The sequence below is a fragment of the Dendropsophus ebraccatus genome, chromosome 1 (assembly GCF_027789765.1).
Source record: "Dendropsophus ebraccatus isolate aDenEbr1 chromosome 1, aDenEbr1.pat, whole genome shotgun sequence".
In the NCBI taxonomy this organism is placed as follows: Eukaryota; Metazoa; Chordata; class Amphibia; order Anura; family Hylidae; genus Dendropsophus; species Dendropsophus ebraccatus.
In genome coordinates this window covers 232,346,970-232,372,659 of record NC_091454.1, presented here as the reverse complement: position 1 = coordinate 232,372,659, position 25,690 = coordinate 232,346,970, and the positions used below count along the sequence as shown (strand labels likewise).

At 46.8% G+C, this 25,690-nt stretch overlaps 1 protein-coding gene across 5 annotated transcripts in view; it reads left to right on the top strand.

Moving 5' to 3' along the window:
- DLG4 (discs large MAGUK scaffold protein 4) overlaps positions 1–25,690 on the top strand; it is a 211,899-nt gene that overhangs the window by 130,662 nt on the left and 55,547 nt on the right. For all 5 annotated transcript variants that reach the window (XR_011359530.1, XR_011359531.1, XM_069950253.1 and 2 more), the window contains one exon: positions 25,490–25,654. Coding sequence is in view for 3 of the 5 variants with exons in the window: in XM_069950253.1 (XP_069806354.1) it covers positions 25,490–25,654 (165 nt within the window). In the remaining 2 variants the exon portion in view is untranslated. The remainder of the gene's footprint in view (positions 1–25,489; positions 25,655–25,690) is intronic.

Below are 25,690 nucleotides of genomic sequence, written 5' to 3'. Positions count from 1 at the left end.
GATGTGAGGGATCAGGTATAAAGTTGGAGATGTGAGGGATCAGGTATAAAGTTGTACGTGTGAGGGATCAGGTATAAAGTTGGAGATGTGAGGGATCAGGTATAAAGTTGGAGATGTGAGGGATCAGGTATAAAGTTGTACGTGTGAGGGATCAGGTATAAAGTTGGAGATGTGAGGGATCAGGTATAAAGTTGGAGATGTGAGGGATCAGGTATAAAGTTGGACGTGTGAGGGATCAGGTATAAAGTTGGAGATGTGAGGGATCAGGTATAAAGTTGGGGATGTGAGGGATCAGGTATAAAGTTGGAGATGTGAGGGATCAGGTATAAAGTTGTACGTGTGAGGGATCAGGTATAAAGTTGGAGATGTGAGGGATCAGGTATAAAGTTGGAGATGTGAGGGATCAGGTATAAAGTTGGAGATGTGAGGGATCAGGTATAAAGTTGGAGATGTGAGGGATCAGGTATAAAGTTGGAGATGTGAGGGATCAGGTATAAAGTTGGAGATGTGAGGGATCAGGTATAAAGTTGGAGATGTGAGGGATCAGGTATAAAGTTGGGGATGTGAGGGATCAGGTATAAAGTTGGAGATGTGAGGGATCAGGTATAAAGTTGGAGATGTGAGGGATCAGGTATAAAGTTGGAAATGTGAAGGATCAGGTATAAAGTTGGAGTAAGGGACAGTGGCGTAGCTACTATAGAGGCAAGGAGGCAGCTGCTATGGGGTCCGTGGGGGAGGGGGGCCCAGGGAGGAACTGGTAAAATAAGAGCTGTCCTTTCTGCTTAACCCCTTATGTACTGCAGTGTATAGGTGACCAAAAGGCTTAACAGGCAGAGGAAAAGGAGATCTCTGCTTCACTGCTCTGATAACCCCTGACTTCTGTTCTCCGGCTGAGAGTGGAGTGCCGCTGGTGGGCAGCATCAGGCGAGATGCGGGGTGGGGGTGTGGGGGTGGGTTGTCAGGGGCAGCCGGCCACCATTGTGAGAGATGCGCGGGGGGGGGGAATTGCTCCGGGGGCCATCAGGTAAGATGCGGGCAGCGGCGGACTGCCACTGGGTGGGGAGGACGGGTGCCGGCCGGCCACCAGATGAGGTGCAGGGAGGGGCCAGGAGCAGGGAGCGGTGTTGGAGTGGACTGAGATTTGATGATTCTACGTGTTCGGTGGGGGTGAGTGCATCTAGATAACAGAAAAGCTTTGCAGAATCCATAATAACTTTATATTGGAAAGATGGAAAGCTACGGGTGGGCAGCGTATTAATGCTAAAATAATTTTGGGGGGAATACCCCTTTAAGTTTATGTGAGGGATAAAGTTAGTGATTTGAGGGATCAGGTATAAAGTTGGTGATGTGAGGGATCCGGAGGGTGTTCACAGGAGACCAGGTGCTTGGTCACTAAAGGTCGGGTAGGTGTTTGCTAAAGGCCAGGTGCTTGGTCACTGGAGGCCAGGTAGGCGTTAAAGTAAATGTACCACCAGGCCCAGGCAGAAGCACTGGAGGCGGGCCGACCCACCCCCAGTGGGAAGAAACCCCAGCTCCTCCATAACGTGTCTCCATTAGAATCAATGGAACCCTATCATAGAGGGGAGGGTGTTTCCTCCCACTAAGGGTGGGTCGGCTGCCTCCAGTGCTTCAGCCTGGTGCTTGGTCACTGGAGGTCAGGTAGGTGTTCGCTGGAGGCCAGGTGCTTGGTCACTGGAGGTCAGGTAGGTGTTCGCTGGAGGCCAGGTGCTAGGTCACTGGAGGTCGGGTAGGTGTTTGCTGAAGGCCAGGTGCTTGGTCACTGGAGGTCGGGTAGGCGTTAACTGGAGGCCAGGTGCTTGGTTACTGGAGGTCTGGTAGGCGTTAACTGGAGGCCAGGTGCTTGGTTACTGGAGGTCTGGTGAGTGTGCACTAAATATCTGATTTGTGGAAACTGGAGATCTGCTGGGCGGTGCCTCTAGGTCTGGCAGATGTCCACTGGGGATCGTCTCAATTAGAGATTAGAGAATTTGCAGTAATAACGAAGCAAAGTGATTTGTTATCTCTGCAATCCGCTCATCAGCTGCTGCCTTGTAACTCACTGCCGCTCTGTGCCGCTCCTCCCCGGGTGCTGGGAAAAGCTGGATCCAGTCCTGAGAAACTTTTCCTATCTCAACTCTCAATCAAATTAGTAGATGACAATAATGCTGAAAGTCAAATGTCCATGATGATGTGGTGCTGAGATGTCCATGATGATGTGGAGCTGACAGTGGCTGTCCTCCTGTGATGTCCACGATGATGTGTGGAGCTGACAGTGGCTGTCCTCTGATGTCCATGATGAAATGTGGAGCTTACAGTGGCTGTCCTCTGATGTCCATGATGATGTGTGGAGCTGACAGTGGTTGTCCTCTGATGTCCATGATGATGTGTGGAGCTGACAGTGGTTGTCCTCTGATGTCCATGATGATGTGTGGAGCTGACAGTGGCTGTCCTCTGATGTCCATGATGAAATGTGGAGCTTACAGTGGTTGTCCTCTGATGTCCATGATGAAATGTGGAGCTTACAGTGGTTGTCCTCTGATGTCCATGATGAAATGTGGAGCTGACAGTGGTTGTCCTGTAATGTCCATGATGTGTGGAGCTACAGTGGTTGTCCTCTGATGTCCATGATGATGAGGTGGTGCTGCCAGTGGTTGTCCTGTAATGTCCATGATGATGTGTGGAGCTACAGTGGTTGTCCTCTGATGTCCATGATGAAATGTGGAGCTTACAGTGGTTGTCCTCTGATGTCCATGATGATGTGTGGAGCTGACAGTGGTTGTCCTCTGATGTCCATGATGATGTGTGGAGCTACAGTGGTTGTCCTCTGATGTCCATGATGATGTGTGGAGCTGACAGTGGTTGTCCTCTGATGTCCATGATGATGTGTGGAGCTACAGTGGTTGTCCTGTGATGTCCATGATGATGTGTGGAGCTACAGTGGTTGTCCTCTGATGTCCATGATGATGTGTGGAGCTACAGTGGTTGTCCTGTGATGTCCATGATGATGTGTGGAGCTGACTGTGGTTGTCCTGTGATGTCCATGATGATGTGTGGAGCTGACTGTGGTTGTTCTGTGATGTCCATGATAATGTGTGGAGCTACAGTGGTTGTCCTGTGATGTCCATGATGATGTGTGGAGCTACAGTGGTTGTCCTGTGATGTCCATGATGATGTGTGGAGCTGACTGTGGTTGTCCTGTGATGTCCATGATGATGTGTGGAGCTACAGTGGTTGTCCTGTGATGTCCATGATGATGTGTGGAGCTACAGTGGTTGTCCTGTGATGTCCATGATGATGTGTGGAGCTACAGTGGTTGTCCTGTGATGTCCATGATGATGTGTGGAGCTGACTGTGGTTGTCCTGTGATGTCCATGATGAAGGGGGGAGCTGACTGTGGTTGTCCTGTGATGTCCATGATGATGTGTGGAGATAAAGTGGTTATCCTGTGATGTCCATGATGATGTGGAGCTGACGGTGGTTGTCCTGTGATGTCCATGATGATGTGTGGAGCTACAGTGGTTGTCCTGTGATGTCCATGATGAAGGGGGGAGCTGACTTTGGTTGTCCTCTGATGTCCATGATGATGATGTGGAACTGACTGTGGTTGTCCTGTGATGTCCATGATGATGTGTGGAGCTACAGTGGTTGTCCTGTGATGTCCATGATGATGTGTGGGGCTACAGTGGTTGTCCTGTGATGTCCATGATGAAGGGGGGAGCTGACTGTGGTTGTCCTGTGATGTCCATGATGATGTGGATGGTCCTGGCTCTGATGGTCCGGTAGTTAGTGGATGGTCCAAGCTCTGGTGGTCCGGTAGTTAGTGGATGGTCTTGGCTCTGGTGGTCCGGTAGTTAGTGGATGGTCTTGGCTCTGGTGGTCCGGTAGTTAGTGGATGGTCCTGGCTCTGGTGGTCCGGTAGTTAGTGGATGGTCCTGGCTCTGGTGGTCCGGTAGTTAGTGGATGGTCCAGGCTCTGGTGGTCCGGTAGTTAGTGGATGGTCCAGGCTCTGGTGGTCCGGTAGTTAGTGGATGGTCTCGGCTCTGGTGGTCCGGTAGTTAGTGGATGGTCCTGGCTCTGGTGGTCCGGTAGTTAGTGGATGGTCCTGGCTCTGGTGGTCCGGTAGTTAGTGGATGGTCCTGGCTCTGGTGGTCCGGTAGTTAGTGGATGGTCCTGGCTCTGGTGGTCCGGTAGTTAGTGGATGGTCCTGGCTCTGGTGGTCCGGTAGTTAGTGGATGGTCCAGGCTCTGGTGGTCCGGTAGTTAGTGGATGGTCCTGGCTCTGGTGGTCCGGTAGTTAGTGGATGGTCCTGGCTCTGGTGGTCCGGTAGTTAGTGGATGGTCCTGGCTCTGGTGGTCCGGTAGTTAGTGGATGGTCCAGGCTCTGGTGGTCCGGTAGTTAGTGGATGGTCCTGGCTCTGGTGGTCCGGTAGTTAGTGGATGGTCCTGGCTCTGGTGGTCTGGTAGTTAGTGGATGGTCCAGGCTCTGGTGGTCCGGTAGTTAGTGGATGGTCCAGGCTCTGGTGGTCCGGTAGTTAGTGGATGGTCCTGGCTCTGGTGGTCCGGTAGTTAGTGGATGGTCCAGGCTCTGGTGGTCCGGTAGTTAGTGGATGGTCCAGGCTCTGGTGGTCCGGTAGTTAGTGGATGGTCCAGGCTCTGGTGGTCCGGTAGTTAGTGGATGGTCCAGGCTCTGGTGGTCCGGTAGTTAGTGGATGGTCCTGGCTCTGATGGTCCTGGCTCTGGTGGTCTGGTAGTTAGTGGATGGTCCTGGCTCTGGTGGTCCGGTAGTTAGTGGATGGTCCTGGCTCTGGTGGTCCGGTAGTTAGTGGATGGTCCTGGCTCTGGTGGTCCGGTAGTTAGTGGATGGTCCTGGCTCTGGTGGTCCGGTAGTTAGTGGATGGTCCTGGCTCTGGTGGTCCGGTAGTTAGTGGATGGTCCTGGCTCTGGTGGTCCGGTAGTTAGTGGATGGTCCTGGCTCTGGTGGTCCGGTAGTTAGTGGATGGTCCAGGCTCTGGTGGTCCGGTAGTTAGTGGATGGTCCTGGCTCTGGTGGTCCGGTAGTTAGTGGATGGTCCTGGCTCTGGTGGTCCGGTAGTTAGTGGATGGTCCAGGCTCTGGTGGTCCGGTAGTTAGTGGATGGTCCAGGCAGTTAGTGGTGGAAGCTGTACAATGTTTCTCGCTGTTCTTCCGTCTTTCTAATGCATAATGGCTCCCGGTCCTATATTAGGAGCTAGCATATCCATGTGGAATATATCCTCATCACCATGGCAACCAGCAACTTTCAGGAAAGTTCTAGAAACATTCTTAGGTCCTAGTCCCTCCAGGATGTCTGTGCCCCCTAGTCCCTCCAGGATGTCTGTGCCCCCTAGTCCCTCCAGGATGTCCGTGCCCCCTAGTCCCTCCAGGATGTCCGTGCCCCCTAGTCCCTCCAGGATGTCTGTGCCCCCTAGTCCCTCCAGGATGTCCGTGCCCCCTAGTCCCTCCAGGATGTCCGTGCCCCCTAGTCCCTCCAGGATGTCCGTGCCCCCTAGTCCCTCCAGGATGTCTGTGCCCCCTAGTCCCTCCAGGATGTCTGTGCCCCCTAGTCCCTCCAGGATGTCCGTGCCCCCTAGTCCCTCCAGGATGTCTGTGCCCCCTAGTCCCTCCAGGATGTCCGTGCCCCCTAGTCCCTCCAGGATGTCTGTGCCCCCTAGTCCCTCCAGGATGTCTGTGCCCCCTAGTCCCTCCAGGATGTCCGTGCTCCCTAGTCCCTCCAGGATGTCCGTGCCCCCTAGTCCCTCCAGGATGTCTGTGCCCCCTAGTCCCTCCAGGATGTCCGTTCCCCCTAGTCCCTCCAGGATGTCTGTGCCCCCTAGTCCCTCCAGGATGTCTGTGCCCCCCAGTCCCTCCAGGATGTCCGTGCTCCCTAGTCCCTCCAGGATGTCCGTGCCCCCTAGTCCCTCCAGGATGTCTGTGCCCCCTAGTCCCTCCAGGATGTCTGTGCCCCCTAGTCCCTCCAGGATGTCTGTGCCCCCTAGTCCCTCCAGGATGTCTGTGCCCCCTAGTCCCTCCAGGATGTCTGTGCCCCCTAGTCCCTCCAGGATGTCTGTGCCCCCTAGTCCCTCCAGGATGTCTGTGCCCCCTAGTCCCTCCAGGATGTCTGTGCCCCCTAGTCCCTCCAGGATGTCTGTGCCCCCTAGTCCCTCCAGGATGTCTGTGCCCCCTAGTCCCTCCAGGATGTCCGTGCCCCCTAGTCCCTCCAGGATGCCCCCTAGTCCCTCCAGGAGGAATCCTCTATCCGAGTATCACATCGGCAGTACTGTGTTGGAAAAGACTTCAGAAGAGAAGGATTTAGGGGTGATGATTTCTGAAAGCCTTAAAATGAGTCACCAGTGCAACCAGGCGGTGGGGAAAGCAAATCGTATGCTGGGGTGTGTATATATATAGGTATGCTGGGGTGTATATCTATAATGGTATGCTGGGGTGTATATCTATAATGGTATGCTGGGGTGTATATAATGGTATGCTGGGGTGTATATAATGGTATGCTGGGGTGTATATCTATAATGGTATGCTGGGGTGTATATAATGGTATGCTGGGGTGTATATCTATAATGGTATGCTGGGGTGTATATCTATAATGGTATGCTGGGGTGTATATCTATAATGGTATGCTGGGGTGTATATCTATAATGGTATGCTGGGGTGTATATCTATAATGGTATGCTGGGGTGTATATCTATAATGGTATGCTGGGGTGTATATCTATAATGGTATGCTGGGGTGTATATCTATAATGGTATGCTGGGGTGTATATCTATAATGGTATGCTGGGGTGTATATATATAATGGTATGCTGGGGTGTATATCTATAATGGTATGCTGGGGTGTATATCTATAATGGTATGCTGGGGTGTATATCTATAATGGTATGCTGGGGTGTATATCTATAATGGTATGCTGGGGTGTATATAATGGTATGCTGGGGTGTATATCTATAATGGTATGCTGGGGTGTATATCTATAATGGTATGCTGGGGTGTATATCTATAATGGTATGCTGGGGTGTATATAATGGTATGCTGGGGTGTATATCTATAATGGTATGCTGGGGTGTGTATATATATAGGTATGCTGGGGTGTATATCTATAATGGTATGCTGGGGTGTATATATATAGGTATGCTGGGGTGTATATCTATAATGGTATGCTGGGGTGTATATATATAATGGTATGCTGGGGTGTATATCTATAATGGTATGCTGGGGTGTATATCTATAATGGTATGCTGGGGTGTATATCTATAATGGTATGCTGGGCTGTATATCTATAATGGTATGCTGGGGTGTATATCTATAATGGTATGCTGGGGTGTATATCTATAATGGTATGCTGGGGTGTATATCTATAATGGTATGCTGGGGTGTATATCTATAATGGTATGCTGGGGTGTATATCTATAATGGTATGCTGGGGTGTATATCTATAATGGTATGCTGGGGTGTGTATATATATAGGTATGCTGGGGTGTATATCTATAATGGTATGCTGGGGTGTAATATATATAGGTATGCTGGGGTGTATATCTATAATGGTATGCTGGGGTTGTATATATATAATGGTATGCTGGGGTGTATATCTATAATGGTATGCTGGGGTGTATATCTATAATGGTATGCTGGGGTGTATATCTATAATGGTATGCTGGGGTGTATATCTATAATGGTATGCTGGGGTGTATATCTATAATGGTATGCTGGGGTGTATATCTATAATGGTATGCTGGGGTGTATATAATGGTATGCTGGGGTGTATATCTATAATGGTATGCTGGGGTGTATATCTATAATGGTATGCTGGGGTGTATATCTATAATGGTATGCTGGGGTGTATATAATGGTATGCTGGGGTGTATATCTATAATGGTATGCTGGGGTGTGTATATATATAGGTATGCTGGGGTGTATATCTATAATGGTATGCTGGGGTGTATATATATAGGTATGCTGGGGTGTATATCTATAATGGTATGCTGGGGTGTATATATATAATGGTATGCTGGGGTGTATATCTATAATGGTATGCTGGGGTGTATATCTATAATGGTATGCTGGGGTGTATATCTATAATGGTATGCTGGGCTGTATATCTATAATGGTATGCTGGGGTGTATATCTATAATGGTATGCTGGGGTGTATATCTATAATGGTATGCTGGGGTGTATATCTATAATGGTATGCTGGGGTGTATATCTATAATGGTATGCTGGGGTGTATATCTATAATGGTATGCTGGGGTGTATATCTATAATGGTATGCTGGGGTGTGTATATATATAGGTATGCTGGGGTGTATATCTATAATGGTATGCTGGGGTGTATATATATAGGTATGCTGGGGTGTATATCTATAATGGTATGCTGGGGTGTATATATATAATGGTATGCTGGGGTGTATATCTATAATGGTATGCTGGGGTGTATATCTATAATGGTATGCTGGGGTGTATATCTATAATGGTATGCTGGGGTGTATATCTATAATGGTATGCTGGGGTGTATATCTATAATGGTATGCTGGGGTGTATATATATAATGGTATGCTGGGGTGTATATCTATAATGGTATGCTGGGGTGTATATCTATAATGGTATGCTGGGGTGTATATCTATAATGGTATGCTGGGGTGTATATCTATAATGGTATGCTGGGCTGTATATCTATAATGGTATGCTGGGGTGTATATCTATAATGGTATGCTGGGGTGTATATCTATAATGGTATGCTGGGGTGTATATCTATAATGGTATGCTGGGGTGTATATCTATAATGGTATGCTGGGGTGTATATCTATAATGGTATGCTGGGGTGTATATCTATAATGGTATGCTGGGGTGTATATCTATAATGGTATGCTGGGGTGTATATCTATAATGGTATGCTGGGGTGTATATCTATAATGGTATGCTGGGGTGTATATCTATAATGGTATGCTGGGGTGTATATCTATAATGGTATGCTGGGGTGTATATCTATAATGGTATGCTGGGGTGTATATCTATAATGGTATGCTGGGGTGTATATCTATAATGGTATGCTGGGGTGTATATCTATAATGGTATGCTGGGGTGTATATCTATAATGGTATGCTGGGGTGTATATCTATAATGGTATGCTGGGGTGTATATCTATAATGGTATGCTGGGGTGTATATCTATAATGGTATGCTGGGGTGTATATCTATAATGGTATGCTGGGGTGTATATCTATAATGGTATGCTGGGGTGTATAGCTAGAGGTATAACCGGTAGGAAGAGGGAGATTGTGGTCCCGCTGTATAGAGCTCTGGTGAGGCCACATCTGGAATACTGAGTCCAGTTCTGGAGACCTCACCTAAAAAAGGACATTGATAAAATAGAACGGGTCCAAAGACGAGCTACAAAAATGGTGGAGGGTGTGAGGGATAAACCATATCAGGAAAGACTTAAGGATTTGTATCTGTATAGTCTGGGGGAAGAAGGGAAAGGAGGGACATGATTGAAACCTTTAAGTATGTTAAGGGACTAAATAAGGTTCAAGAGGGGAGTGTTTTTAGTAAAAAACTGAGCTCAAGAACAAGAGGAGACAGTGAGAGGTTACTGGGGGAAAGATCAGAAGCAATGTAAGAAAATATTATTTTACTGAAAGAGTAGTAGATACCTGGAACAAACTTCCAGCAGAGGTGGTTGGTAAATCTACAATAACAGAATTTAAACACGCCTGGGATAGACATATATCTATCCTAAGATAATAAGAGAGAAAATACTAAAAGGGCGACTAGATGGACCCAGTGGTCTTTTTCTGCCGACAATCTTCTATGTTTCTATGTTTCTATATACACTATATACAGACCAATATCATGTGGCGGTCACTCTATGGCGGTAATAATGGTTTGTATATAGTGTATATATAGAGTCATTATGCATTATGTGGCGGTCAGTCTATGGCAGTAATATTGGTCTGTATATAGTGTATAGGAGTCATTATGTAGCGGTCACTCTATGGCAGTAATATTGGTCTGTATATAGTGTGTATACGGAGTCATTATGTAGCGGTCACTCTATGGCAGTAATATTGGTCTGTATATAGTGTATATAGAGTCATTATGTGGTGGTCACTCTATGGCAGTAATATTGGTCTGTATATAGTGTATAGGAGTCATTATGTGGCGGTCACTGTATGGCAGTAATATTGGTCTGTATATAGTGTATAGGAGTCATTATGTAGCGGTCACTCTATGGCAGTAATATTGGTCTGTATATAGTGTATAGGAGTCATTATGTGGCGGTCACTGTATGGCAGTAATATTGGTCTGTATATAGTGTATAGGAGTCATTATGTAGCGGTCACTCTATGGCAGTAATATTGGTCTGTATATAGTGTGTATACGGAGTCATTATGTAGCGGTCACTCTATGGCAGTAATATTGGTCTGTATATAGTGTATAGGAGTCATTATGTAGCGGTCACTCTATGGCAGTAATATTGGTCTGTATATAGTGTGTATACGGAGTCATTATGTAGCGGTCACTCTATGGCAGTAATATTGGTCTGTATATAGTGTGTATACGGAGTCATTATGTAGCGGTCACTCTATGGCAGTAATATTGGTCTGTATATAGTGTATAGGAGTCATTATGCAGTGGTCACTCTATAGCAGTAATATTGGTCTGTATATAGTGTACAGGAGTCATTATGTGGCGGTCACTCTATGGCAGTAATATTGGTCTGTATATAGTGTATAGGAGTCATTATGTAGCGGTCACTCTATAGCGGTAATATTGGTCTGTATATAGTGTGTATAGAGTCATTATGTGGTGGTCACTCTATGGCAGTAATATTGGTCTGTATATAGTGTATATAGAATCATTATGTGGCGGTCACTCTATGGCAGTAATATTGGTCTGTATATAGTGTATACGGAGTCATTATGTAGCGGTCAGTCTATGGCGGTAATATTGGTCTGTATATAGTGTATACGGAGTCGTTATGCAGCGGTCACTCTATGGCAGTAATATTGGTCTGTATATAGTGTGTATAGAGTCATTATGTGGCGGTCACTCTATGGCAGTAATATTGGTCTGTATATAGTGTATATATAGAGTCATTATGTGGTGGTCACTCTATGGCAGTAATATTGGTCTGTATATAGTGTATATAGAGTCATTATGTGGCGGTCACTCTATGGCAGTAATATTGGTCTGTATATAGTGTATATATAGAGTCATTATGTGGTGGTCACTCTATGGCAGTAATATTGGTCTGTATATAGTGTATATAGAGTCATTATGTGGCGGTCACTCTATGGCAGTAATATTGGTCTGTATATAGTGTATACGGAGTCATTATGTGGCGGTCACTCTATGGCAGTAATATTGGTCTGTATATAGTGTATACGGAGTCATTATGTGGCGGTCACACTGAGGGAGCAGAGCGTCCTGTAGCCTCTGTGTGACCCCTGATATCAGCCATCAGCTGCAGCCAGGGATCACTGACAGAGGCTGCAGGACGCTGTCTGTGCGCTCCTGCCCCTGACACTCACTGTAACTCGGGCAGGGGGCCCCGGGGGATGGGGGCCCTGGGCAACTGCCCTCTTTGCCCCCCCCCCAACGCCGGCCCTGAGCAGCAGTGTGTATAGCTGAGTGTAAGTGGAGGCACATTATAGCATCAGCAGCAGGTATTGCTGAGTGTGAGTGTGGGCACATTATAGCAGCAGGTATTGCTGAGTGTAAGTGTGGGCACATTATAGCAGCAGTGTGCATAGCTAAGTGTAAGTGGGGGCACATTATAGCAGCAGTGTGTATGGTTGAGTGTAAGTGGGGGCCCATTATAGCAGCATTGTGTATAGCTGAGTGTAAGTGTAGGCACATTATAGCCGCAGTGTGTATAGCTAAGTGTAAGTGGGGGCACATTATAGCAGCAGTGTGTATAGCTGAGTGTAAGTGGAGGCACATTATAGCAGCAGTGTGTATAGCTGAGTGTAAGTGGAGGCACATTATAGCAGCAGTGTGTATAGCTGAGTGTAAGTGGGGGCACATTATAGCAGCAGTGTGTATGGTTGAGTGTAAGTGGGGGCCCATTATAGCAGCAGTGTGTATAGCTGAGTGTAAGTGCAGGCACATTATAGCAGCAGTGTGTATAGCTGAGTGTAAGTGGGGGCACATTATAGCAGCAGCAGGTATTGCTGAGCGTGAGTGTAGGCACATTATAGCGGCAGCAGGTATTGCTGAGTGTAAGTGGGGGCACATTATAGCAGCAGCAGGTATTGCTGAGTGTGAGTGCAGGCACATTATAGCAGCAGTGTGTATACTGTAGCTAAGTGTAAGTGGAGGCACATTATAGCAGCAGCAGGTATTGCTGAGTGTGAGTGCAGGCACATTATAGCAGCAGTCTGTATAGCTGAGTGTAAATGGAGGCACATTATAGCAGCAGTGTGCATAGCTGAGTGTAAGTGTAGGCACATTATAGCAGCAGTGTGTATAGCTGAGTGTAAGTGGGGGCACATTATAGCAGCAGTGTGTATAGCTGAGTGTAAGTGGGGGCACATTATAGCATCAGCAGCAGGTATTGCTGAGTGTGAGTGCAGGCACATTATAGCAGCAGTGTGTATAGCTAAGTGTAAGTGGAGGCACATTATAGCAGCAGTGTGCATAGCTAAGTGTAAGTGGGGGCACATTATAGCAGCAGTGTGTATAGCTGAGTGTAAGTGCAGGCACATTATAGCAGCAGTGTGTATAGCTGAGTGTAAGTGGGGGCACATTATAGAAGCAGTAGGTATTGCTGAGTGTGAGTGCAAGAACATTATAGCAGCAGTGTGTATAGCCGAGTGTGAGTGGAGGCACATTATAGCAGCAGTGTGTATAGCTGAGTGTGAGTGCAGGCACATTATGGCAGCAGGTATGGCTTAGTGGGAGTGTAGGCACAATATAGCAGCAGTGTGTATAGCTGAGTGTAAGTGTAGGCACATTATAGCAGCAGTGTGTATAGCTGAGTGTAAGTGTAGGCACATTATAGCAGCATTGTGTATAGCTGAGTGTAAGTGGAGGCACATTATAGCAGCAGTGTGCATAGCTAAGTGTAAGTGGGGGCACATTATAGCAGCAGTGTGTATAGCTGAGTGTAAGTGGAGGCACATTATAGCAGCAGTGTGTATAGCTGAGTGTAAGTGGAGGCACATTATAGCAGCATTGTGTATAGCTGAGTGTAAGTGGAGGCACATTATAGCAGCAGTGTGCATAGCTAAGTGTAAGTGGGGGCACATTATAGCAGCAGTGTGTATAGCTGAGTGTAAGTGGGGGCACATTATAGCAGCAGTGTGTATAGCTGAGTGTAAGTGTAGGCACATTATAGCAGCATTGTGTATAGCTGAGTGTAAGTGGAGGCACATTATAGCAGCATTGTGTATAGCTGAGTGTAAGTGGAGGCACATTATAGCAGCAGTGTGCGTAGCTAAGTGTAAGTGGGGGCACATTATAGCAGCAGTGTGTATAGCTGAGTGTAAGTGTAGGCACATTATAGCAGCAGTGTGTATAGCTGAGTGTAAGTGGAGGCACATTATAGCAGCAGTGTGCATAGCTGAGTGTAAGTGGGGGCACATTATAGCAGCAGTGTGCATAGCTGAGTGTAAGTGGGGGCACATTATAGCAGGAATGGAGAGGATGGGAAACAGAAGGACTGACAGAAACTGCAGACCCGTCCCCTGATGTAAGCCCCAGCCTGAAGTGGATCTGCTATGATTTGGAAGGTGAGGGAGACTTCCTGGGTCAGAGTACAGGGCTGCAGACCCCGCTATGCAGACCATGCCCCTCCCCCACTCCCCCTCCAACCCAGTACAGGGAGCTCTTATACCAAAGCAATGCTCTTACACCAAGTCACTATTTTGAAAAACTGTGAGCTCTTAAACCAAAACGCTCTTAATCCAAGTTATTGTTACACCGAGGTACCACTGTAGACTGTTTCTGGCTTTGGCTTCAAATCTTTAGAAGATAATCTGTCAGATAATCTTTATGTGTAAATGGACCCTAACTGGGATTGATTGATTAATTAGCTCTCTACGTGGGATTGCAGCTCTGTATACTGCGTTGTGGCTGTGTATACTGTGTTGTGGCTGTGTATACTGTGTTGTGGCTGTGTATACTGGGTTGTGGCTGTGTATACTGTGTTGTGGCTGTGTATACTGTGTTGTGGCTGTGTATACTGTGTTGTGGCTGTGTATACTGTGTTGTGGCTGTGTATACTGGGTTGTGGCTGTGTATACTGTGTTGTGGCTGTGTATACTGGGTTGTGGCTGTGTATACTGTGTTGTGGCTGTGTATACTGGGTTGTGGCTGTGTATACTGTGTTGTGGCTCTGTATACTGGGTTGTGACTGTGTATACTGGGTTGTGACTGTGTATACTGGGTTGTGGCTGTGTATACTGTGCTGTGGCTGTGTATACTGGGTTGTGGCTGTGTATACTAGGTTGTGGCTGTGTATACTGGGTTGTGGCTGTGTATACTGTGTTGTGGCTGTGTATACTGGGTTGTGGCTGTGTATACTGTGTTGTGGCTGTGTATACTGTGTTGTGGCTGTGTATACTGGGTTGTGGCTGTGTATACTGTGTTGTGGCTCTGTATACTGGGTTGTGGCTGTGTATACTGTGTTGTGGCTGTGTATACTGCGTTGTGGCTGTGTATACTGGGTTGTGGCTGTGTATACTGTGTTGTAGCTCTGTATACTGTGTTGTGGCTGTGTATACTGTGTTGTGGCTGTGTATACTGGGTTGTGGCTGTGTATACTGTGTTGTTGTGTATATGCTGTGGCTGTGTATACTGTGTTGTGGCTGTGTATACTGTGTTGTGGCTGTATATACTGTGTTGTGGCTGTGTATACTGTGTTGTGGCTCTGTATACTGTGTTGTGGCTGTGTATACTGTGTTGTGGCTGTGTATACTGGGTTGTGGCTGTGTATACTGTGTTGTGGCTCTGTATACTGTGTTGTGGCTGTGTATACTGGGTTGTGGCTGTGTATACTGTGTTGTGGCTGTGTATACTGTGTTGTGGCTCTGTATACTGGGTTGTGGCTGTGTATACTGTGTTGTGGCTCTGTATACTGTGTTGTGGCTCTGTATACTGTGTTGTGGCTCTGTATACTGTGTTGTGGCTCTGTATACTGCGTTGTGGCTCTGTATACTGTGCTGTGGCTGTGTATACTGTGTTGTGGCTGTGTATACTGGGTTGTGGCTGTGTATACTGTGTTGTGGCTGTGTATACTGTGTTGTGGCTGTGTATACTGGGTTGTGGCTGTGTATACTGTGTTGTGGCTCTGTATACTGTGTTGTGGCTCTGTATACTGTGTTGTGGCTGTGTATACTGTGTTGTGGCTGTGTATACTGGGTTGTGGCTGTGTATACTGTGTTGTGGCTGTGTATACTGTGTTGTGGCTCTGTATACTGTGTTGTGGCTGTGTATACTGCGTTGTGGCTGTGTATACTGCGTTGTGGCTGTGTATACTGCGTTGTGGCTGTGTATACTGTGTTGTGGCTGTGTATACTGTGTTGTGGCTCTGTATACTGTGTTGTGGCTGTGTATACTGTGTTGTGGCTGTGTATACTGGGTTGTGGCTCTGTATACTGTGTTGTGGCTCTGTATACTGTGTTGTGGCTGTGTATACTGGGTTGTGGCTGTGTATACTGTGCTGTGGCTGTGTATACTGTGTTGTGGCTGTGTATACTGTGCTGTGGCTCTGTATACTGTGCTGTGGCTCTGTATACTGTGTTGTGGCTGTGTATACTGTGTTGTGGCTCTGTATACTGTGTTGTGGCTGTGTATACTGTGTTGTGGCTGTGTATACTGTGTTGTGGCTGTGTATACTGTGTTGTGGCTGTGTATACTGTGTTGTGGCTGTGTATACTGTGCTGTGGCTGTGTATACTGTGTTGTGGCTGTGTATACTGCGTTGTGGCTCTGTATACTGTGTTGTGGCTGTGTATACTGTGTTGTGGCTGTGTATACTGTGTTGTGGCTCTGTATACTGTGTTGTGGCTGTGTATACTGTGTTGTGGCTGTGTATACTGTGTTGTGGCTGTGTGGCTGTGTATACTGTGTTGTGGCTGTGTATACTGTGTTGTGGCTGTGTATACTGTGTTGTGGCTGTGTATACTGTGTTGTGGCTGTGTATACTGTGTTGTGGCTGTGTATACTGTGTTGTGGCTGTGTATACTGTGTTGTGGCTGTGTATACTGTGTTGTGGCTGTGTATACTGGGTTGTGGCTGTGTATACTGTGTTGTGGCTGTGTATACTGTGTTGTGGCTGTGTATACTGTGTTGTGGCTGTGTATACTGTGTTGTGGCTCTGTATACTGGGTTGTGGCTGTGTATACTGTGTTGTGGCTGTGTATACTAGGTTGTGGCTGTGTATACTGTGTTGTGGCTGTGTATACTGTGTTGTGGCTGTGTATACTGTGTTGTGGCTATGTATACTGTGCTGTGGCTGTGTATACTGTGCTGTGGCTGTGTATACTGTGTTGTGGCTGTGTATACTGTGTTGTGGCTGTGTATACTGTGTTGTGGCTGTGTATACTGTGCTGTGGCTGTGTATACTAGGTTGTGGCTGTGTATACTGTGTTGTGGCTGTGTATACTGTGTTGTGGCTGTGTATACTGTGCTGTGGCTGTGTATACTGTGTTGTGGCTGTGTATACTGTGTTGTGGCTCTGTATACTGGGTTGTGGCTGTGTATACTGGGTTGTGGCTGTGTATACTGTGTTGTGGCTGTGTATACTGTGTTGTTGTGTATATGCTGTGGCTGTGTATACTGTGTTGTGGCTGTGTATACTGTGTTGTGGCTGTGTATACTGTGTTGTTGTGTATATGCTGTGGCTGTGTATACTGTGTTGTTGTGTATACTGTGTTGTTGTGTATATGACATTTGGCCCTTTGTATTGTGGAGCAGTGAACATGTAGGAATATTTCCTTTACAGGGAGCTTTGTCTGTACATAATATGGTGTACTGCTGCCCCCTGCAGGACACCGGTCATATTACACTACTACAGAATTATTACTGATCAGCACTGCCCCCTGCAGGACACCGGTCATATTACACTACTACAGAATTATTACTCATCAGCACTGCCCCCTGCAGGACACCGGTCATATTACACTACTACAGAATTATTACCGATCAGCACTGCCCCCTGCAGGACACCGGTCATATTACACTACTACAGAATTATTACTCATCAGCACTGCCCCCTGCAGGACACCGGTCATATTACACCTACTACAGAATTATTACTGATCAGCACTGCCCCCTGCAGGACACCGGTCATATTACACTACTACAGAATTATTACTGATCAGCACTGCCCCCTGCAGGACACCGGTCATATTACACTACTACAGAATTATTACTCATCAGCACTGCCCCCTGCAGGACACCGGTCATATTACACTACTACAGAATTATTACCCATCAGCACTGCCCCCTGCAGGACACCGGTCATATTACACTACTACAGAATTATTACCCATCAGCACTGCCCCCTGCAGGACATTAGTCATATTACACTAATACAGAATTATTACCCATCAGCACTGCCCCCTGCAGGACACCGCTCATATTACACTACTACAGAATTATTACCCATCAGCACTGCCCCCTGCAGGGACACCGGTCATATTACACTACTACAGAATTATTACTCATCAGCACTGCCCCCTGCAGGAACACCGGTCATATTACACTACTACAGAATTATTACTCATCAGCACTGCCCCCTGCAGGACACCGGTCATATTACACTACTACAGAATTATTACTCATCAGCACTGCCCCCTGCAGGACACCGGTCATATTACAGCTACTACAGAATTATTACTCATCAGCACTGCCCCCTGCAGGACACCGGTCATATTACACTACTACAGAATTATTACTGATCAGCACTGCCCCCTGCAGGACATAAGTCATATTACACTACTACAGAATTATTACTCATCAGCACTGCCCCCTGCAGGACACCGGTCATATTACACTACTACAGAATTATTACTCATCAGCACTGCCCCCTGCAGGACACCGGTCATATTACACTACTACAGAATTATTACTGATCAGCACTGCCCTCTGCAGGACACCGGTCATATTACAGCTACTACAGAATTATTACTCATCAGCACTGCCCCCTGCAGGACACCGCTCATATTACACTACTACAGAATTATTACTCATCAGCACTGCCCCCTGCAGGACACCGGTCATATTACACTACTACAGAATTATTACTGATCAGCACTGCCCCCTGCAGGACACCGCTCATATTACACTACTACAGAATTATTACTCATCAGCACTGCCCCCTGCAGGACACCGCTCATATTACACTACTACAGAATTATTACTCATCAGCACTGCCCCCTGCAGGACACCGGTCATATTACACTACTACAGAATTATTACTCATCAGCACGTGCCCCCCTGCAGGACACCGGTCATATTACACCTACTACAGAATTATTACTGATCAGCACTGCCCCCTGCAGGACACCGGTCATATTACACTACTACAGAATTATTACCCATCAGCACTGCCCCCTGCAGGACACCGGTCATATTACACTACTACAGAATTATTACCCATCAGCACTGCCCCCTGCAGGACACCGGTCATATTACACTACTACAGAATTATTACTGATCAGCACTGCCCCCTGCAGGACATTAGTCATATTACACTACTACAGAATTATTACCCATCAGCACTGCCCCCTGCAGGACACCGGTCATATTACACTACTACAGAATTATTACTCATCAGCACTGCCCTCTGCAGGACACCGGTCATATTACACTACTACAGAATTATTACTCATCAGCACTGCCCCCTGCAGGACACCGGTCATATTACACTACTACAGAATTATTACTCATCAGCACTGCCCCCTGCAGGACACTGGTCATATTACACTACTACAGAATTATTACTCATCAGCACTGCCCCCTGCAGGACACCGGTCATATTACAGCTACTACAGAATTATTACCCATCAGCACTGCCCCCTGCAGGACACCGGTCATATTACACTACTACAGAATTATTACCCATCAGCACTGCCCCCTGCAGGACACCGGTCATATTACACTACTACAGAATTATTACTGATCAGCACTGCCCCCTGCAGGACACCGGTCATATTACACTACTACAGAATTATTACTGATCAGCACTGCCCCCTGCAGGACATTAGTCATATTACACTAATACAGAATTATTACCCATCAGCACTGCCCCCTGCAGGACACCGGTCATATTACACTACTACAGAATTATTACTCATCAGCACTGCCCCCTGCAGGACACCGCTCATATTACACTACTACAGAATTATTACCCATCAGCACTGCCCCCTGCAGGACACCGGTCATATTACACTACTACAGAATTATTACTCATCAGCACTGCCCCCTGCAGGACACCGGTCATATTACACTACTACAGAATTATTACTCATCAGCACTGCCCCCTGCAGGACACCGGTCATATTACACTACTACAGAATTATTACTCATCAGCACTGCCCCCTGCAGGACACCGGTTCATATTACACTACTACAGAATTATTACTCATCAGCACTGCCCCCTGCAGGACACCGGTCATATTACACTACTACTGAATTATTACTCATCAGCACTGCCCCCTGCAGGACACCGGTCATATTACACTACTACAGAATTATTACTCATCAGCACTGCCCCCTGCAGGACACCGGTCATATTACACTACTACAGAATTATTACTCATCAGCACTGCCCCCTGCAGGACACCGGTCATATTACACCTACTACAGAATTATTACTGATCAGCACTGCCCCCTGCAGGACACCGGTCATATTACACTACTACAGAATTATTACTCATCAGCACTGCCCCCTGCAGGACACCGGTCATATTACACTAATACAGAATTATTACCCATCAGCACTGCCCCCTGCAGGACACCGCTCATATTACACTACTACAGAATTATTACCCATCAGCACTGCCCCCTGCAGGACACCGGTCATATTACACTACTACAGAATTATTACTCATCAGCACTGCCCCCTGCAGGACACCGGTCATATTACACTACTACAGAATTATTACTGATCAGCACTGCCCCCTGCAGGACACCGCTCATATTACACTACTACAGAATTATTACTGATCAGCACTGCCCCCTGCAGGACACCAGTCATATTACACTACTACAGAATTATTACTCATCAGCACTGCCCCCTGCAGGACACCGGTCATATTACACCTACTACAGAATTATTACTCATCAGCACTGCCCCCTGCAGGACATTAGTCATATTACACTAATACAGAATTATTACTCATCAGCACTGCCCCCTGCAGGACACCGGTCATATTACACTACTACAGAATTATTACCCATCAGCACTGCCCCCTGCAGGACACCGCTCATATTACACTACTACAGAATTATTACCCATCAGCACTGCCCCCTGCAGGACACCGCTCATATTACACTACTACAGAATTATTACCCATCAGCACTGCCCCCTGCAGGACACCGGTCATATTACACTACTACAGAATTATTATTCATCAAGCACTGCCCCTGCAGGACACCGGTCCATATTACACTACTACAGAATTATTACTCATCAGCACTGCCCCCTGCAGGACACCGGTCATATTACACTACTACAGAATTATTACTGATCAGCACTGCCCCCTGCAGGACACCGCTCATATTACACTACTACAGAATTATTACTGATCAGCACTGCCCCCTGCAGGACACCAGTCATATTACACTACTACAGAATTATTACTCATCAGCACTGCCCCCTGCAGGACATTAGTCATATTACACTACTACAGAATTATTACTCATCAGCACTGCCCCCTGCAGGACACCGGTCATATTACACTACTACAGAATTATTACTCATCAGCACTGCCCCCTGCAGGACACCGGTCATATTACACTACTACAGAATTATTACTCATCAGCACTGCCCCCTGCAGGACATTAGTCATATTACACTAATACAGAATTATTACTCATCAGCACTGCCCCCTGCAGGACACCGGTCATATTACACTACTACAGAATTATTACTCATCAGCACTGCCCGCTGCAGGACACCGGTCATATTACACTACTACAGAATTATTACTGATCAGCACTGCCCCCTGCAGGACACCGGTCATATTACACTACTACAGAATTATTACTCATCAGCACTGCCCCCTGCAGGACACCGGTCATATTACACTACTACAGAATTATTACTCATCAGCACTGCCCCCTGCAGGACACCGGTCATATTACACTACTACAGAATTATTACCCATCAGCACTGCCCCTGCAGGACACCGTCATATTACACTACTACAGAATTATTACTCATCAGCACCTGCCCCTGCAGGACACCGGTCATATTACACTACTACAGAATTATTACTCATCAGCACTGCCCCCTGCAGGACACTGGTCATATTACACTACTACAGAATTATTACTCATCAGCACTGCCCCCTGCAGGACACCGGTCAGATTACACTACTACAGAATTATTACTGATCAGCACTGCCCCCTGCAGGACACCGGTCATATTACACTACTACAGATTATTAATCTCAGCACTGCCCCCTGCAGGACATTAGTCATATTACACTACTACAGAATTATTATCTCATCAGCACTGCCCCCTGCAGTGACATAACCGGTCATATTACCACTACTACAGAATTTTACTCATCAGCACTGCCCCTGCAGGACACCGGTCATATTACACTACTACAGAATTATTACTCATCAGCACTTGCCCCCTGCAGGACACCGGTCATATTACACTACTACAGAATTATTACTGATCAGCACTGCCCCCTGCAGGACACCGGTCATATTACACTACTACAGAATTATTACTGATCAGCACTGCCCCCTGCAGGACACCGGTCATATTACACTACTACAGAATTAATACCCATCAGCACTGCCCCCTGCAGGACACCGGTCATATTACACTACTACAGAATTATTACTCATCAGCACTGCCCCCTGCAGGACACCCTTCATATTACACTACTACAGAATTATTATTCATCAGCACTGCCCCCTGCAGGACACCGGTCATATTACACTACTACAGAATTATTACTGATCAGCACTGCCCCCTGCAGGACACCGCTCATATTACACTACTACAGAATTATTACTCATCAGCACTGCCCCCTGCAGGACACCGGTCATATTACACTACTACAGAATTATTACTCATCAGCACTGCCCCCTGCAGGACATTATGCATATTACACTACTACAGAATTATTACTCATCAGCACTGCCCCCCTGCAGACACCGGTCATATTACACTACTACAGAATTATTAACTCATCAGCACTGCCCCCTGCAGTACAACCGGTCATATTACACTAATACAGAATTATTACCCATCAGCACTGCCCCCTGCAGGACACCGGTCATATTACACTACTACAGAATTATTACTCATCAGCACTGCCCCTGCAGGACACCGGTCTATTACACTACTACAGAATTATTACTGGATCAGCACTGCCCCCTGCAGGACACCGGTCATATTACACTACTACAGAATTATACTTCATCAGCACTGCCCCCTGCAGGACACCGGTCATATTACACTACTACAGAATTATTACCGATCAGCACTGCCCCCCTGCAGGACACCGTCCATATTACACTACTACAGAATTATTACTGATCAGCACTGCCCCCTGCAGGACACCGGTCATATTACACTACTACAGAATTATTACCGATCAGCACTGCCCCCTGCAGGACACCGGTCATATTACAGCTACTACAGAATTATTACTCATCAGCACTGCCCCCTGCAGGACACCGGTCATATTACACTACTACAGAATTATTACCCATCAGCACTGCCCCCTGCAGGACACCGGTCATATTACACTACTACAGAATTATTACTCATCAGCACTGCCCCTGCAGGACACCGGTCATATTACACTACTACAGAATTATTACTCATCAGCACTGCCCCCTGCAGGACAACCGGTCATATTACACTACTACAGAATTATTACCATCAGCACTGCCCCCTGCAGGACACCGGTCATATTACACTACTACAGAATTATTACTCATCAGCACTGCCCCCTGCAGGACACCGGTCATATTACACTACTACAGAATTATTACCCATCAGCACTGCCCCCTGCAGGACACCGGTCATATTACACTACTACAGAATTATTACTCATCAGCACTGCCCCCTGCAGGACACCGGTCATATTACACTACTACAGAATTATTACTGATCAGCACTGCCCCCTGCAGGACATTAGTCATATTACACTACTACAGAATTATTACCGATCAGCACTGCCCCCTGCAGGACACCGGTCATATTACAGCTACTACAGAATTATTACTCATCAGCACTGCCCCCTGCAGGACACCGGTCATATTACACTACTACAGAATTATTACTGATCAGCACTGCCCCCTGCAGGACACCGGTCATATTACACTACTACAGAATTATTACCTCATCAGCACTGCCCCTCTGCAGGACACCGTCATATTACAACTACTACAGAATTATTACCATCAGCACTGCCCCCTGCAGGACACCGGTCATATTACACTACTACAGAATTATTACCTCATCAGCACTGCCCCTGCAGGACACCGTCATATTACACTACTACAGAATTATTACTCATCAGCACTGCCCCCTGCAGGACATTAGTCATATTACACTAATACAGAATTATTACCCATCAGCACTGCCCCCTGCAGGACACCGGTCATATTACACTACTACAGAATTATTACTCATCAGCACTGCCCCCTGCAGGACACCGGTCATATTACACTACTACAGAATATTACTGATCCAGCACTGCCCCTGCAGGACACTCGGTCATATTACACTACTAACAGAATTAATACGCATCAGCATGCCCCCTGGCAGGACACCGGTCATATTACACTACTACAGAATTATTTACTCATCAGCACTGCCCCTGCAGGACACCGGTCATATTACACTACTACAGAATTATTACCCATACAGCACTGCCCCCTGCAGGACACCGGTTCATATTACACTACTACAGAATTATTACTCATCAGGCACTGCCCCCTGCAGGACACCGGTCATGTTACACTACTACAGAATTATTACTGATCAGCACTGCCCCCTGCAGGACACCTGTCATATTACACTACTACAGAATTATTACTTCATCAGCACTGCCCCCTGCAGGACACCGGTCATATTACACTACTACAGAATTATACTCATCAGCACTGCCCCTGCAGGACACCGGTCATATTACACTACTACAGAAATTATTACTCATCAGCACTGCCCCCTGCAGGACATTAGTCATATTACACTAATACAGAATTATTACCCATCAGCACTGCCCCCTGCAGGACACCGCTCATATTACACTACTACAGAATTATTACCCATCAGCACTGCCCCCTGCAGGACACCGCTCATCATTACACTACTACAGAATTATTATCATCAGCACTGCCCCTGCAGGACACGCGTCATATTACACTACTACCGAATTATTACTCATCAGCACTGCCCCCTGCAGGACACCGGTCATATTACACTACTACAGAATTATTACTCATCAGCACTGCCCCCTGCAGGACACCGGTCATATTACACTACTACAGAATTATTACTCATCAGCACTGCCCCCTGCAGGACACCGCTCATATTACACTACTACAGAATTATTACTCATCAGCACTGCCCCCTGCAGGACATTAGTCATATTACAGCTACTACAGAATTATTACTCATCAGCACTGCCCCCTGCAGGACACCGGTCATATTACACTACTACAGAATTATTACTCATCAGCACTGCCCCCTGCAGGACATTAGTCATATTACACTACTACAGAATTATTACTGATCAGCACTGCCCCCTGCAGGACACCGGTCATATTACACTACTACAGAATTATTAGAAATATGTATACCGGTGTCCTGCAGGGGGCAGTGCTGATGAGTAATAATTCTGTATTAGTGTAATATGACCGGTGTCCTGCAGGGGGCAGTGCTGATGGGTTATTACCCATCAGCACTGCCCCCTGCAGGACACCGGTCATATTACACTACTACAGAATTATTACCCATCAGCACTGCCCCCTGCAGGACACCGGTCATATTACACTACTACAGAATTATTACTCATCAGCACTGCCCCCTGCAGGACACCGGTCATATTACACTACTACAGAATTATTACTCATCAGCACTGCCCCCTGCAGGACACCGGTCATATTACACTACTACAGAATTATTACTCCATAAATAAGAAGAAGCAGGGCAATGTACCTGGGTCTGTTCATGGGAAGCTTTATGTATGTTACATGGACCACGTGGTGACTGTACACAGTAGCTGTAAGCTGCTGGTAACATATTCTCCTTTAATTACAGAAATATCGGTACCAAGACGATGACTCTCCTCCTCTGGAACACAGCCCGGCCCACCTGGCCAACCCTATGAAGGCACCAGAGCTCGTACACGTGTCTGAGAAGAACCTGTCACAAATCGAGAACGTCCATGGTTATGTCTCCCACTCACATATCTCTCCTATGAAGGTAAGAGGCAGCATCTGCCCAATATCTACCTGTCTG